The sequence below is a fragment of the Eretmochelys imbricata genome, chromosome 1, assembly GCF_965152235.1.
Source record: "Eretmochelys imbricata isolate rEreImb1 chromosome 1, rEreImb1.hap1, whole genome shotgun sequence".
Classification (NCBI taxonomy): Eukaryota; Metazoa; Chordata; order Testudines; family Cheloniidae; genus Eretmochelys; species Eretmochelys imbricata.
This window is the reverse complement of record NC_135572.1, coordinates 259848894-259864109: the sequence shown is the minus strand read 5'-3', so window position 1 is coordinate 259864109 and position 15216 is coordinate 259848894. Positions and strand designations below refer to the sequence as shown.

The 15216-nt window shown below is 42.1% G+C and overlaps 1 protein-coding gene across 1 annotated transcript; it reads left to right on the top strand.

The window, feature by feature from the left end:
• The first annotated feature begins 240 nt into the window (after positions 1 to 240).
• On the top strand, positions 241 to 15018 carry GLT8D2 (glycosyltransferase 8 domain containing 2). Its single transcript, XM_077807542.1, has 9 exons — positions 241 to 259; positions 3385 to 3480; positions 4637 to 4805; positions 6199 to 6316; positions 8582 to 8666; positions 10922 to 11034; positions 11758 to 11924; positions 13495 to 13607; positions 14846 to 15018. Exons 1-9 carry the CDS (start codon positions 241 to 243, stop codon positions 15016 to 15018), a joined length of 1053 nt encoding a protein of 350 aa, XP_077663668.1.
• Positions 15019 to 15216: the final 198 nt, after the last annotated feature.

The window sequence follows — 15216 nt, the reverse complement described above, 5'->3', positions numbered from 1 at the left end:
CTGGATTATATAAAGTCATAAATTGTTGCCCAAACATTGCAAATGTAATATGTTTCCATGAAAAGCTTTTCAACGTTAGGATCCAATCTTGCTTCCATTCAAGTCAAAGGCAAAACTAATGGTGCAAAACTGAACCCATAAAATACTAAAGAAATATTCATCACTGTGTTTATAACTTCTCACTTTCTCTCTCTTTTTTTTTTTTTGATTACAGATCACAGTTCTTAACCAAAGGAACATATGGCTCTGTTAAGGAAAAGTAAGAAAGATTCAGAACATTTCAGTATCAATTTGATTCACATATTTTTTTGAACAGCTAGATAAAGATCATGTAAAAATTTTACAGGAGATTGTATAGGAGGGTTGCATGCTAATTTATTACTCCAATTCTGCAAAGCACTTAAACCATTCCTAACTTTATGATGAGTAACCCCTTCCCTGATCAGCAAAGCTTAAGCGTGTGCTTAACCCCATTGAAGTCAATGGGAATACTCATGTGCTTTGCTGTATTAAAGGCTATAATGACAGCATCTAATCCTGACACATGCTTAGCACCTGCACATTCCATTGAAGTTAATAGGCCAGATTCATAAATGAAGTGTAATGTGGTGTAAATCAGAAGTTAGTAAAAGTGGGTGAGTCTAAACTGATGTAATTTATATACTGAGTGTCTGGTAATAGATCTCAAGGGGAGTAAATTAAAATGTGTGGAAGAGGCTAGTTTAACATTTTCCTTTTATGTGTTTTCCTATGACTTGCCTCTCTTCCAGTCTTCGGTGTGGAAATTATACAAATGTAGACTGTCTTATATCTGCTCATCGATGTGTAACTTGCATCATCTTGCGCATCCGTTCTGAATTTGAATCAATGGAGAAAATCTTGAGAGGTGCCACTCTGTGTTGGCCTGATTGACACTGAGAACAGTGAGGCTGTAGAATGGCTTCTCATCAGGTTCACAGTTAGGTCCGGTGGAGTTATAGAAGCTCTTGCATGTAAGCAATTCCACCTCCTCCTATACCCGTTTGCAGAACCTGATCCTTCTGTCTTCCCCATGGAGGAGCCATGGAAGCTACTGCAGTGTTAAGGCAATATTAAACCGCATAAAGCAGTATGCAAGAGTGAGACAGAGCAATCCAGGGACTGGGGCTCACTCTGAGCCTTCCAAAAAGTGGATGGTTGGGAGTTTGAAGGGGCTATGCTAGCTCCCAAATTCCAGTTTTCTTGGAACATGGTGACCCTCAATGTGGACAAGTCCTTTGCTTGCTTGGCTAACAGCTCTGTTGTGATGCTATCAGTTGGTTCCATAGGCCACTTGCTTCCCTTGTTGTCAGTCAGCTGCTCTCCATCCTCAAGCAGGAACATCTTGAGAGGCACTGCCTCCCACTTGACATCACTTACCAATATAGCAGAGGGGACGGATTCCTGGAATTCTGCCTCTGGGGGAATGGATGGATCTTTTTGGCTATGGAGCAGCTCTGTGGCCACTACTGAGGAGGAGGGCTCCATATTCAAGGCACGATTAATGCCTTCGGGTGCTGAGCTTAGCTTTCCTGCAGAGCTCTGGTGGATGCTCAGCACCATAGTTAGGATTTGGCCCAATGGGATTCAGGGTTCTCAATACCCCTCAGGATCAAGCTAAAGTGGGTCAGATTGTGCCCTCACTAGATCCATGCAACCCCACTGAAGTCAATGGGTGAGATCCTCAGCTGGTGTAAACAAGGATACCTCCACTGACATTCTTGAGCTATGCTAATTTACACCAGCTGACGATCCCGCTCAAAAGATATTTACAGGTGTAACTGAGGGCAGAATTCTGTGTTCTATGTTTTTTGTATATTTTGCCCATTCTGAGAACATTTATGATGCTACATAACTAACAAAATAGAATTGAAGATGACGTTCAGCAAGTTCATTGATGATGATGATTTACCTTTAGCCTTTCCAGTAACATCCTACTCAGTCAGGGGTGATTTATGTTAGATTGCTTAAGCATTCAGTCCAAGACAGACTCTGGTAGAAGGTGAAAAATCCAAATATAGAGTAAGGCATTTGCTTTTTGCTTGCTTTGATTTTGCTAAGTAAAGTACTTGAATCAAAATATTTATACCTTTACAAATATTTGGAACATGCACAGTTTCTGTGGCATGCCGAGTTTATTTTTGTAATGCTTTTAGAGTTATCCTCAAATAGACCTTGAATAGCTGAACTAGTTCATTGACATGATCTAAAATGCTTCACTGTTTGAAGGTCTACCCAAAGAGGTTTGAGGTAAAGGAAAGGGACAGGTAGTGTTAATTCTGAAATCCTATGGCAACTGGAGGACCACAGGGTAGCCAGAAAAAAAGTTCCAAAATCAGTTTACGTCTTTTTATACGTCTTTTACACATTTTAAAATCAGTACATTCAGTTATACAAACAAAGAAAAATGGTGCACTTTTTCGTTACCCTCTAGATATGTGTATTAGACTTCCAAGTGACCTCATAATCATGTTCTCTTCCTCGTCCTTCCACTTTCATCCCCCTCCCTGTGTTGTCAGTTCCTCCTTAGCTTAGGACCTGATTCTGCAAGGAGTTATTACTGAATATAGTACTTATTACCACATATACGGCAGGCTGTATTACCTTTTCCAAGCAATGTCCGCTGGGGATGATGGACAGCATCCTCTCCCCCACCTGCCCACTGCTCCCTCTGCCCACCTAGCCCTACCCATGTTTGGGCCATAGAGTGTATTTTTTGAGGGGTAGAAGAACTGTGAGGTCAGAATCACAAAGGTGGCTGAACCAGCATTCTGTGTGGGACAGAGGATACTCATATTGGTATGAAGTAGATAATATCCCACTCTGGGGATGGAAACAGTTTGCAGCACCACTATAGAAAGTGTGTTTGAGACCATTCCCCACCAAGCCTGTATCTTGCTTTCTGTAACTATGATGAAAATGGATTTCTCTCATCTACAAAAGCAGTTAAAATCATTTTCAACAATAGTTAAGGAGAAAATCGGGATAGAACCTATGGCTGCCAACCATTTTCAGCAACAGGCAATTTTCCTAGGGTAAGTAGCCGTTGAATAAGAGGCTTAACAATTTCACAGTTTTCCTATTTTGGAAGTACTTGCAATCAGAACATCCTTGAAAACCAAAACATCTGGAAAGAACTGACTACAGAGTCCTGATTATACTGGACACAGGCTACAGTGCGAATTTCTAAATAAATGTTACAAGCAGTTTCTGTTTTTAATTCAGTCAAATGGCAAATGAGATGAGATTTTCAAAACAAATACAGAAATACAGTAAATGGCAGTCATGTAGCTGGTAAAATAAAAATACAGATATATGAACGATTAGCATTAATTTTTATACTAACCTTTGTCCTCTTTATTTCAGTTAATCAGATCTTATTATTCCTACTTGTTTTGACCATCTGTGTCATTCTGTATAATAAAGTTCACAAGGTGCCATCTACATTAAATAATGAAACAAGTAAGTAGCTCATTATTTTATTCTATTTAGGTTTCATGGTAACTGAGCACTGGTTTCTGTTCCTGCTGTAGGATAAATAGGAATTTATAACAGAATCGCTTGTGTTATTTTGATGTAATCTAGGACCCAGAACTGTTCATTTCTAGATCAGCTGATTTGAATAATACCAGGTCAGTAGTGGCTAAGAATATCCATTGTGATTCAGGGCTTGATCCAACTCTCCTTGAGGTCAATGAGAATTCTTCCATTGACGTCAATGGGAATTGGGTCACATTCTCAACTTTTGCAGAGACTAACGGAGAAGTCAATTGGTAACAACTGTGAGGATGTTTTTTAATGATGGGAATCTGCCTGCTTGGGAATAGACTGAGACCACTAGTTCATTTCAACAGGCTATCAAACAGCGGCAACAGGTAATAACCAACCTGAGCCAGCCAACCACTAACTAAGGACTTGTCTACACTAGAAAGTTTTTCTGCTTTAACTGTACTGAGTGCAGTTATCCTGGTGTAAAATGTAGGGAATAAACTGTTCCAGTATAAGTCACTTTTATAGGGTATAACTGCTTTCACACTAGGGATTTTACTAGTATAACTATGTTGATTAAAAAATCACACTCCTAAATGACATAGTTATACCAGTAAAACTTTTAAGTGCAGACCAGATGTTAGGGGTGAAAGGCTTCAGATCTTAATCCAGGTCTAAACTACAGACTTCTGCTGGCATAAGTCAGGGTGTGAAAAGGTGTGATTCTTGAGCAACATAGGTGTGTTGGCAGAAGCCCCTTGTGTGGACACAGTTATATTGGGAAACCCGTGTTTTTAGAAGTTATAGCTTGTTTAACTGGTGGGAGGTGATTATAATGTACAATGCACAGCTGCATCCACACAAGAAGAGCTTTGATGGTGGTGTATCTCGGTGCATTCCTATATCAGTAGAGCTCTTTTAGTGTAGACTTAGCCTTGGTGTTTATTTTGGTATTTATGTGCACCAATCGCAGTACTGCTAATCGCGTTCCCCAGCTCTTCACCCCTTAGCAGCTTCCTGAGTGTTGTCACACTTTTGCTCTGTTTCTAGTTTATACAATTCAGAGACTAGGTCTGGTATAAGATGGTGCTGAATTCCGTACAATAATTTGGGTTTTTGCTACATGCAGTTGATTTGGAGAGTCCCGAGGAGATGGAAGAAGAAATTCCAGTGGTGATATGTGCTGCTACGGGTAGAATGGGCGCAGCCGTAGCAGCAATCAGCAGCATCTACAGCAACACGGATGCTAATGTTTTGTTCTACATCGTTGGCCTAAAGAACACAATTCCACATATCCGGTAACGGGATTTACCAAAACCGATTCATTCTGCTGCTTAGTTAGGGCCAGATTGTTACTGGGCTTTGCATGGGTGCACAGGGATTGGGGCAGGGCCCAGGGAGTCATTCCTCCCTGCTGTGCAAAGGCCATCACAGTCACAGATCCTGCAGTCCCCTGGGTACAGGGACTGCTGCCTGCTAGGGGCACCAGCCACCTCAAAAGGGGACTAATCTAAGCCAGCCCTGCACCAACTAGTGGTAGAAGGGAGGCCATGCTGCAAGATGGTACAGTGTGTGTGTTTCTCCTGCACAATCCTTCCCTCTGGCTTTGCACTGCTCCGTATTCAGGGCTGTGCCTTCAGCTTCAGAGGCGAACAACAGAGAGAGTGGGGCTAACACAGAAAAAAGGAGAGGTAAAGGTTATAGATATGGGGTCCAACCATGGTCATACAAAGTTGTAGATATTGTTTAAAGTGGGTGGATTGAACCCAGGTGCATACCAAAGAGGAATGAGTCCATCAATGTAGGGGCCATCTCAATGAAGAAACAAACTCATTCAGGAGTCTCTCTCTTTAGCACTTTTATATAGCCTTCATTACTATAGTTTCTTTACATTCTTTAATGTATTTGTGCTCCCAACACATCTGTGAGGTAGAAAAGCCCTGTTAACACCATTTTACACATAAGGAACTGCGGTCCAGAGCCTCAAAAGTATTTGGGCTTCTAACTTCCTTTAAAATCAATGGAAGGTAGCAGTCAGAGGGCATGTGTACACTTACCTCCAGAGCGATCGATCCAGCGGGGGTTGATTTATCGTGTCTAGTGAAGAAGTGATAAATCGACCACCTAGTGCCCTCCCATCAACTCTGGTACTCCACCGGAGTGAGAAACGCAGGCAGAGTTGATGGGGGAGCATCAGCAGTCAACCTACTGCAGTGAAGACACCACAGTAAGTAGATCTAAGAATGTCGACTTCAGCTACATTATTCATATAGCTGAAGTTGAATAACTTAGATCGACTCCCCCCTTCCCCCCCCAGTGTAGACCAAAGCTAAGTACCTTGGAGGAACTGGGCCAGAGAGAATAAGTGACTTGCCCAGGATGACTCAGGAAGTCTGTGGTGGAGCAGGGACTCGAACCCAGGTCTGGAAGATCATTAAACGGTGCAAATACCTGTCAAGATGAGGCTCAAGAAGAGAATCTCGTATAGAGCTGGTCACAGAATGAAGTAAAAAGTTGTGAAAAAAATACAAAAAATTGTATTTTTTTTCATTGAAAGTTTTTTGTGTTTTGTTTTAAAACCAGTAGTCTTAAATATAGTCAGGGCATGTGCCATTAAGCACTCTGACATTTGATACTGAAGATCTCTGTGGTTTTCTGTAACACACTTTTATCATTTCTCTTTCATCTCAGAAGATGGATTGAAAATACCAAATTGAAAGAAATAAAGTATAAAATTGTGGAGTTCAACCCTATGGTACTAAAAGGGAAAATAAGACCAGATGCATCACGCCCTGAGTTACTCCAGCCTGTGAGTAAGCACATACCACACATATCACCAAAACAGAGCTGTCATAGTCTCCAAGATTTTAATGCACATTGAAGACTTCAAATCTTCTTTTTGTGCTCTGCCCCTTTATACAGAACCACAGGGGTATTAGAGGCACCACACCAGTTGGTAATAATGTTGGATGGTTTTCTTATTAGACTAGCATTCCTCCTGTGGCAAGTACTTCTACTCCACATTGTTGCTCTCCTGCTCTATCTCCTGAGGTACAACCCCCTTTATATGCTGTAGGACATCCTTCCTTGTGGATGACCTGACTTGATTAAACCCTGGTCTGACCTGGGTTAAATCTTGGCCAGGCCATATACTTGGGCTGGCCAGCGGGGAGACCAAGCTTAACTAGCACTTTAGAGATCCATAAAAATAACACTTTTGTAGAGATGTAATCAAAATAATCACTCTTACTGCCTTGCCCTCCGAGACTATAACTCCTAACAGAGGATTACATTTTTTTTTCTTACATATCACTCAGAGAAGAAACCAACAATTAAATGTTGAGACATTACTCAAAGAGAGGAGATCATTGCAGCAAAGTCCCTGCTAATTTGCCCATCTTCTTGCATGGGGATGTTGTCAGTTTGGGAGCTTAACCCTGCGGCTTCTTATTATAACTTTAAGAACTTAAACTCAGCTGCAACCCTGAGCTGACTATGTTGTGGGCTAGTGACTCCCTCCCAGCATAATTTAGAGCCTGAAGGTTACTCTAAATTCCACTGGCTGCCTGCAACTGCTAGTGACTGATGTGGAAGACAAGAACTGCTAAAATGCAAGGAAGCTGCAAACTTGTCCCCTTTCTAGTGTTGCCAACCCTCCAGGATTGTCCTGGAGTTTCCCAGGAATTAAAGATGAATCTTAAATTAAAGATTATGTCGTGTGAAGAAACCTCCAGCCAAAACTGGCAACCCTCGCTACGCTCTTTTCCTCTGCAATGCCCCCTGCTCCCACAGTAGGTACTGTGTGAAGTGTAGGATTTGCTACGTGCCACTGGAGGAGTCCCTTATGCTGGGGTGATTCTCCTGTGGTTGGCTATGCTGCCTTTAGGAACGCTTTGTGCTGAGAGTGCTGTGAAAAGCTGCTACCCTGCAGTGGAAGATCTGGGTAGGGTTGCCACGTGTCTGGTTTTCGACCAGAACGCCTGGTCAAAAAGTGACCCTGGTGGCTTTGATCGGCACTGCCGACCAGGCCGTTAAAAGTCCGGTTGGTGGCACGCCAGGGGCCCAGGGCTAAGGCAGGCTTCCTCGGCGCCACGGTAAGCACCGCTGGGACCCCCACTCCACCCCAACCCCACCACAGAGCTGCACCCCCAGCTGGAGCCCTCACCCCCTCCCGCACACACACCCTGCACCCCAGCCCCCTGCTCCAGTCTAGAGCCCCCTCCTGTACCCCAAAACCCTCCTCCCCAGCCCTCACCCCCTGGAGCCCCCTCCTGTGCCCCAAACCCCTCATCCACACTCCACCCCTAGCTAGAGCCCACAGCCCCTCCCACGCTCTGAACCTCTCGACCGCCTGGAACCCCCGCCTGCACCCCCAGACAGAGCCCTCACCGCCTCCCACACCCCAACCCCCTGCCCCAGCCCAGTGAAAGTGAGCAACAGAAGGAGGGGGGATGGAGCGAGTGGGGGTGGGGCCTCAGCGAAGGAGTGGGGCATAGGAGTTCAGTTTTGTGTGATTAGAAAGTTGGCAAACCTAGATCTGGGCCATTGTGAATAAATACTGACCACTTGGCCTATTGTATTTTTAAAATTAAAGTGGCAGGATAAATCTCTGAATGTAAGCAGACTAAGTCTGAGACAGGGAAAAAGGTGATCTCCTGGGGCATCTCTAACATTATCTTGTGGAATTGTGGGTCAGATGCACGCCTGTTGTGTCACCATTGACTTCATCTGAGTTATACTAAGGAAGAATATGGACCCCATGTGCTTTAGCATAATCCCAACATTTGACAGAGAATCTGTAGTTAATATTTACAAAGTTGTTGAGTGAAAGCTTGGCCCCTCTGAAGTCATTGGGAGGAATTTCCCATTGACTTCAGTGGGGCCAGGACGACATTGTCTTAAAGAAAATATGGAGGCAAGTTCAAAATTGTGGCAATCAGTAAATGGTCGTTGGACAATATACAGTGATGAGGTGACTAAGTCACATTTGAATCCTGAAAAAGACATTCAAGATGACTGCATTAAGCCATTGTGCCACTTACTGTCTGTCATTTTGATTGTTTTTTTTTAACAGCTGAACTTCGTTCGATATTATCTCCCCCTGCTTATCCACAAACACGAGAAAGTCATATATTTGGATGATGATGTGATTGTGCAAGGTAAGCTGTCATCCAAAAATTCTTGGAATGTAGCAGAAGTTTGCCGCAGGAAATTCAGCTGCTTTAATGCTCACCAGGAAATTGAGGATGTTGTCTGGAGTGCTGCACTTATGACAGCTTCACACTCCCCCTTACATAGTATTTAACAAAGGAAAAGCAAAGGGACAATTTCTACTTTTGGATATTTGATCCTGATCGTCGGTGTGTGGGTGACTTTCAGTGTTTATTGCATCTCACCAGTTGCTGTGCATGAGTGTACGAGGCAATTTCAAGAAGCGTGGTTTCACTAGAACAGGCCGCGATACTCCTCTCTAAACAGAAGGACTTGACGTTTCCTATTTTGTTTGGTAGATGTGAAGATGACCTTCAATCCCCCCCATCCTTACCCCAAATAACTGCTTATTCTTGAGAGAGAAGAATTTACTCAGATCAGGTTGTAAAAGACCCTGGATCCTGTTGCTCTGAGCACCCTCAATTCCTATTTATATCAATGGAACTTAAGGGCACTCAGCACCTCACAGAATCAGGCTCATTGATACTGTATCTTACGGTTGATAAAGACAAATCAGGAAACAATTCAAATGCTGGAAAATTCCTCCACATCCATACAGCAAAAGCTAAGTAGAGGCAGAGTTATCTTCTTCAGGTGGATTTCTCAGTCTGTTCATTCCTTTCTTTGCCACTTTCTCTGTTCTTTCTTCCTGCTAGTGTTGATGTCTTCTCTTGTTTTGTCTTTTTTTCCCCTTCAGCATTCTTCCACATCCCTGTTATTTTATAGCACCTTTCATCCAAGGATCTCAGAAGTAACTTTGCAAATGTTAATTAATTAAACCTTATGAAATACATATGCAGTAGAGCGTCCAAGGACATTGGGTCAAATTAATCCCTGGAGTAACACCTTTGAAGTCAGGGGAATTACAACAGCAAAGAGTTTTTGGTTCATTTTGTTTCCAACAGCTTTTGTGCAGTTTTTCTTGCTTTCAGATGTAGATTTCAGAGCAGTAGTACTTAAAAGGGCACTGTTGATCACTTTTTAAAGTTGGATTTGTTTTCTTTGCCTTCCCTTCCCTTTCGATAAGCTTGATAATGCAATTTCTTCCACCTTATACTATTTGGGGAAAAAAATAGATTTCCCCCTCACTTGCATACACTTTTCCAATGGAGTCAACATCTCTGCCTTTTTTATTATCAATAATATTAGCAGGAATATTAAACTGTGGAACAAATTCTGAAGTCTTTGCCTAGTCAAATCTCCCTTTGAAATTAATAGGAGTTTTGCAGAGGAAACACTGAATATGGATTTCAGGATTTAGCTCTATAGAAATAGTATTTGTTAGTTACGTGCTTTCTGCAAAGCAACAAGAGGTTCACACACTGAATTTTGGTGTGTCACACCAAAAGCATTGCTTTTGATTTTCTTGTTGTTTTGTTTTACATCTCACAAAACAGAAGCTGTTTAGAATCTAGAGGAAATTCCTTCCCAGAGCATAACAATTTTAAGGTAGGTCAATTTTGAACCATAAATAGGTTAACAGTGTCCCTTTAATTCAAACACTGTCCCATTGTGGGACATGAATCCTATTTCAGGTTTTCAAACAAACTGGTGAGTTGCCCCTACAAGATGATGTAGTTCCTGCTCATTTCCAGGATTTGTATTACCTCATGCTAATATTGCTCTATTTGGGTTTCCTAGCAAATCAAAACAGATTTACTTCATCATTGGGATAGCCAGGAGCACTGTGAACATTTTAGCTGCTGGTGTTAGTCTATGGATATTGTGAGCCCACTTTTCAAGCAGCGAGGCCTAGTATCTTAATAAGATATAGCGAAATAATGCGCTAAGAAGAAAATCTGCTCCCCTGAACAAAATCCCAGGTAAAAGGGCATTGTGCAGGGGACCAAAGTGGGATGTAAGGGGAAAGGAACACAGTCCCCCATCCAGAGGCAAGGTATGGACATGCACATCTGTGCACCCAGGCTACAGCTCATGTTTGGACCTTCAAATCCGCATGTAGGCACATTAAGTATAGATGAATACATGCAAATATAGGATTTTGACTTCCAGTTACAAGACCTATGTTTGAAACTAATGCCCACAGAGCAAAATTCTGCCTGCCTTACATCCAAGCAATCCCTTGACATTGATAGGGTTGTACCAGTGTAACTGAGAACAGATATTGTCCTAAACAGCTCAAAGGACAGATACATGGCAATGAAACAAAACCATTCTTAGACTCCCAATTCTGTATTATCAGGTGACATCCAGGAACTGTATGACACAAAGCTAGATCCAGGCCATGCTGCAGCTTTTTCAGACGACTGTGATTTGCCTTCTACTCATGAAATGGTGAGAAGTGTAGGAATGCAGGTAAGATGTTAGTTTTAAATTCAGATTGTTGATGGATTTTTTACCTACAGATTTAACATGATTTTCTTCATCCCAAAATGAAAGTTTTCTCAGGGTAAAGTGTAGTATTTGGATTTAGATACATAGTTTAGTAAGGGGAATTGTTTCCTGTAATCATCTTAAGATGTGCTGTCTCCTGATTCTTTTGCAGTATGTTTTGTATTTTACTAAACTCTTCTTGTTTTGGTAGGTCACATGTGCAACATATTTAGAAGAGAGTATTGATAGGATTGATATTAGACTTTCTGTTAACTGAGAGGGAGTGAGGGTTGAACTTTGTGGGCTGCTCAAAAGATATCGTTTGAAAACCAAATCCTGAGTGGTACGGAACATCTGCAACTGCCATTAAAGTCCAGTAGCCTTACGATAACCACACTGGTCTTACGCTAGATCACCTAGAGTAAGGTGTAAAGGGAGAAGAGGAGTGGGTCAAAAGACAAAGCCCTGTAGGACTCCCATGGAAATATCACTAACACATAATGATTAGAATATCCTGTCCTTTAGCCTTGTGCCTCACACTGAAGTCAAGGCAGGTAATAATCATCTAGAAATCAAGTTCTCAGAGCTTATTGTTCAATGCCTATGTATTCTGCATGTGCATGAGGTAGATTCAGCTGCATCTAAGTATATCTAGACATAAATTAGATTTATAGTAGAGATATATATAATTTTCCTTCTCTCTAGAACACATACATGGGATATCTGGACTACCGGAAGCAAACAATTAGAGACCTTGGCATCAGCCCCAGCACTTGCTCCTTTAACCCTGGTGTAATTGTGGCTAATATGACAGAATGGAAGCACCAGCGGATTACAAAGCAATTAGAAAAATGGATGCAAAGAAATGTAGAGTATGTACAGATATCAAAGTCTTCACTTTATCCTGACTGAATGTGCTGTTTAAAGTTGAATTTTCTGTTCGTTTTTCAAAGGTCCATTACTTAAGATGTGCTTCCTTTCACAGATCGTAAGGCAAGATAACCTTATGTTGCACAATTTCCACCTGTTTTAATCCAACTGCAGTCACGAACAACATAAAGTGACCACTCGGGACTCTGCAGTCTTGTGCTGACTCAGCAAGCCAGGCCTAATCCTGAGAGGTGCTGAGCACCTGCAGTTTTCATTGTGGATGATCAGCCCCATTCAGGATCAGGCTGCTTAGGGGGAGGGCTGATCTCTCCTTCTTGCAGTGGGCCCTATAAACTGCAATGTCAGCAATACTGGAAAGGGGACAGTTTTTTTACACAACCCAAGAACCATTTCTTAAACACAAAGAAAAGCCCATTTTTCTTCCTAAAAAGATAAGCCATAATTTACATAAACTGCTGAAAATCAGAAAAAGACCCAACCCTAAGAAGCTGTAAAAAGTGGCAATTCCACTATGAGAAGTGGTGGGGGTGAGGGACGACTATGGCATTCTCTTTAAAAACCAGTGTATGGTCAATGACATGAGTCTATTCACAAAGTATTTGTGGTATCAATCCATTGTCAGCGTGTGTTGGTAACTTGAATGTCACCTGCTGTATTCCGCACAGGGTAAGTCGAACTGCAATAAAGCAGAGCTGAAATGAAAATGGATCACAGTGTTGACCACTTGTCAGTTTTCTGCTACCCTGGGAAAGCAAATGAAAGCTGGGGAAGGAAGCACAGAGAACCAGGGGAGGAAGAATAATATCCTGGGACCAACAGCTACAACTACACTGCATATGAACAGAAGCCTTCCCCAGTTCCCTCCTTCCTCTCTCACTTATTCTGCATGTCTCATTTGGCCTAACACTTGATTTTTTTTATCCCTTTTTAATGCTTAGAAAAATACCCATGAACACTAAAGCAAATTGCTGTAAAGATATAACAAAGGGTTTTTACATTTTGAAGTGCCCACACATTCTCTGTACCTGGCGTTTGAGCCCCCAATAAAAGCACCACTTCCAGGTCTCATGTGGACTACCTTTTGTATCTGTAAATGCTGTGCCAGTCATTTAAACTTTAGCCACTTCTGAACAGGGGTTGGCTTCATTTTAGGTCAGGTTCTGCCACGCTCCGACTGAGTAGCCCCTCATTCTGAGAGGAATCCCAGTGATTTCATTTCTGCCACCCTGAGGCAACCCATTGATTTTGCTGGGACTACTTAGAGTAAGGTACGACTCAGCATGAGTAAGAGTGGTAGACTTTGGCAAGATTTCTTATACAGCACCAAACATTGTCCACAATTAGAAGAAGAAAAATCTGTAAGTGTTGGAATGCCAGTAAAAAGGTGCATATTTCAAATTAGGTAAAGAAGTAGCGTTTCAATCTATACAAAGCAGATTTTAATAGTAAATTAGGTAGAGCATTACTATTTATTGCTTTTGCCTTCTGGTTTTGTAGTAAAGTTCCTTTTCATTTCAGGACTTTGAGCTGCTCTTTTTTGCCTTTTCACAGAGAAAACCTCTACAGCAGCACCCTTGGGGGAGGTGTGGCCACTTCTCCAATGCTCATTGTATTCCATGGAAAATATTCCACTATTAATCCCTTGTGGCATGTGCGACATCTTGGTAAGTATGTTTCATTTCAAAACACTCTGGGCTGGAACAAAATACAAATAAGATTTAAGGACCCTATGGATGATTTTGCTCATCCTCAGTACACTACTTTATGCCTCAGATCCCACATCACTGCTCTACACTCATTCCCCTTCCTTCCAGATTCAAAATTAGCCCTTTATCGCTTTCCTTGTCCTACTATAGCTATTTACTTGAAGCTTCTCCTCCCTCCCAGTCTTCAAATTAACCACATTCCTGGAAGATATTCTTTAACCACACAAGTTATTGGGCTCAATACAGGGGTGAAATGTAACCACCAATGACATGCAGGAGGTCAGGCTAGGTGATCTGATGGGTCCTTCTGGTATTAAGCTCTACAAAGCCAGGGGCTGAGAAGCAGTTGCAGGCTAAATCACCTGTAACAGCCCTTGGGCTGGGGTTAAAGGTGGAATAGGTATTTTACACAAAGAGCTAGCCAGATCTTATTGGCAATAGCGGGCCACCTCCTCCTATTTGTAAAGCAGCTTTTCATTTGTATGGCCCTACCAAATTCATGGTCCATTTTGATCAATTTCATGAGAGTTCAAAAATCATAAATTTCATGATTTCAGCAATTTAAATCAGAAACGTGTTGTAACTGTAGGGGTCCTGACCCACAAGGAGTTGTGGGAGGGTCACAAGGTTACTGTAGGAGGGGGTTGTGGTACTTCTGCCCTGCTGCTGGCGACAGCACTGCCTTCAGTGCTGGGCAGCTAGAGTGGCAGCTGCTGGCCAGGAGCCCAGCTCTGAAGGCAGAGCTGCTGTCAGCAGCAGCTCAGAAGTAAAGATGACCTGGTGTGGTATTGCCACCCTTACTTCCATGCTGCTGCCTGCAGAGCTGGGCCCTTGATCAGCAGCCACCCTGAAGGCAGAAGTATGAGTGGCATGGTATGGTATTGCCAACCTTTTGCACTGCTGCTGCTGGCGGGGTGCTGCCTTCAGAGCTGAGTGCCAGGCCAACAGCCCCCACTTCCCGGCCACTGGCTGTCGCTCTCCGGCCACCCAGCTCTGAAGGCAGCGCAGAAGTAAGTTTATCAACACTCTTTTACAAAATAGCCCATCATGTTTAGTACCAGTAAAAAGTATACTGATTCGTGTATTTTTTCTTTAAATCAGTTTTAATAAAAGTTGTACTTTGTTTAATTGCATAGTATCTTCCAATACCGATCTTTATGAAAGCTAGAGATTTATTTATGTTTAAAACCACACAGGGTGGAGTCCCGATGCCAGGTATTCAGAGCATTTTCTTCAAGAAGCTAAATTACTTCATTGGAATGGAAGGTATAAACCTTGGGATTACCCTAGTGTTCATAATGACCTATGGGAAAACTGGTTTATCCCTGACCCATCAGGGAAGTTCAAAATGATTCGTCCCAATAGCTGATACTGAAAGACATCTAAAACGTTTATGCTTTTAAAAATAAATCCGTTTCCAGCAAGATTGTAATGGATTATTCTATTTCTATACCATACTTTGCAATACAGTTTATCTTCTGTGTAATATAACTATTGTGTAAAACTGTATGTGTAACTGATTTTACAAAACTAACCTTAAGTATTTAAGCTTCACCCTAAAAATAAA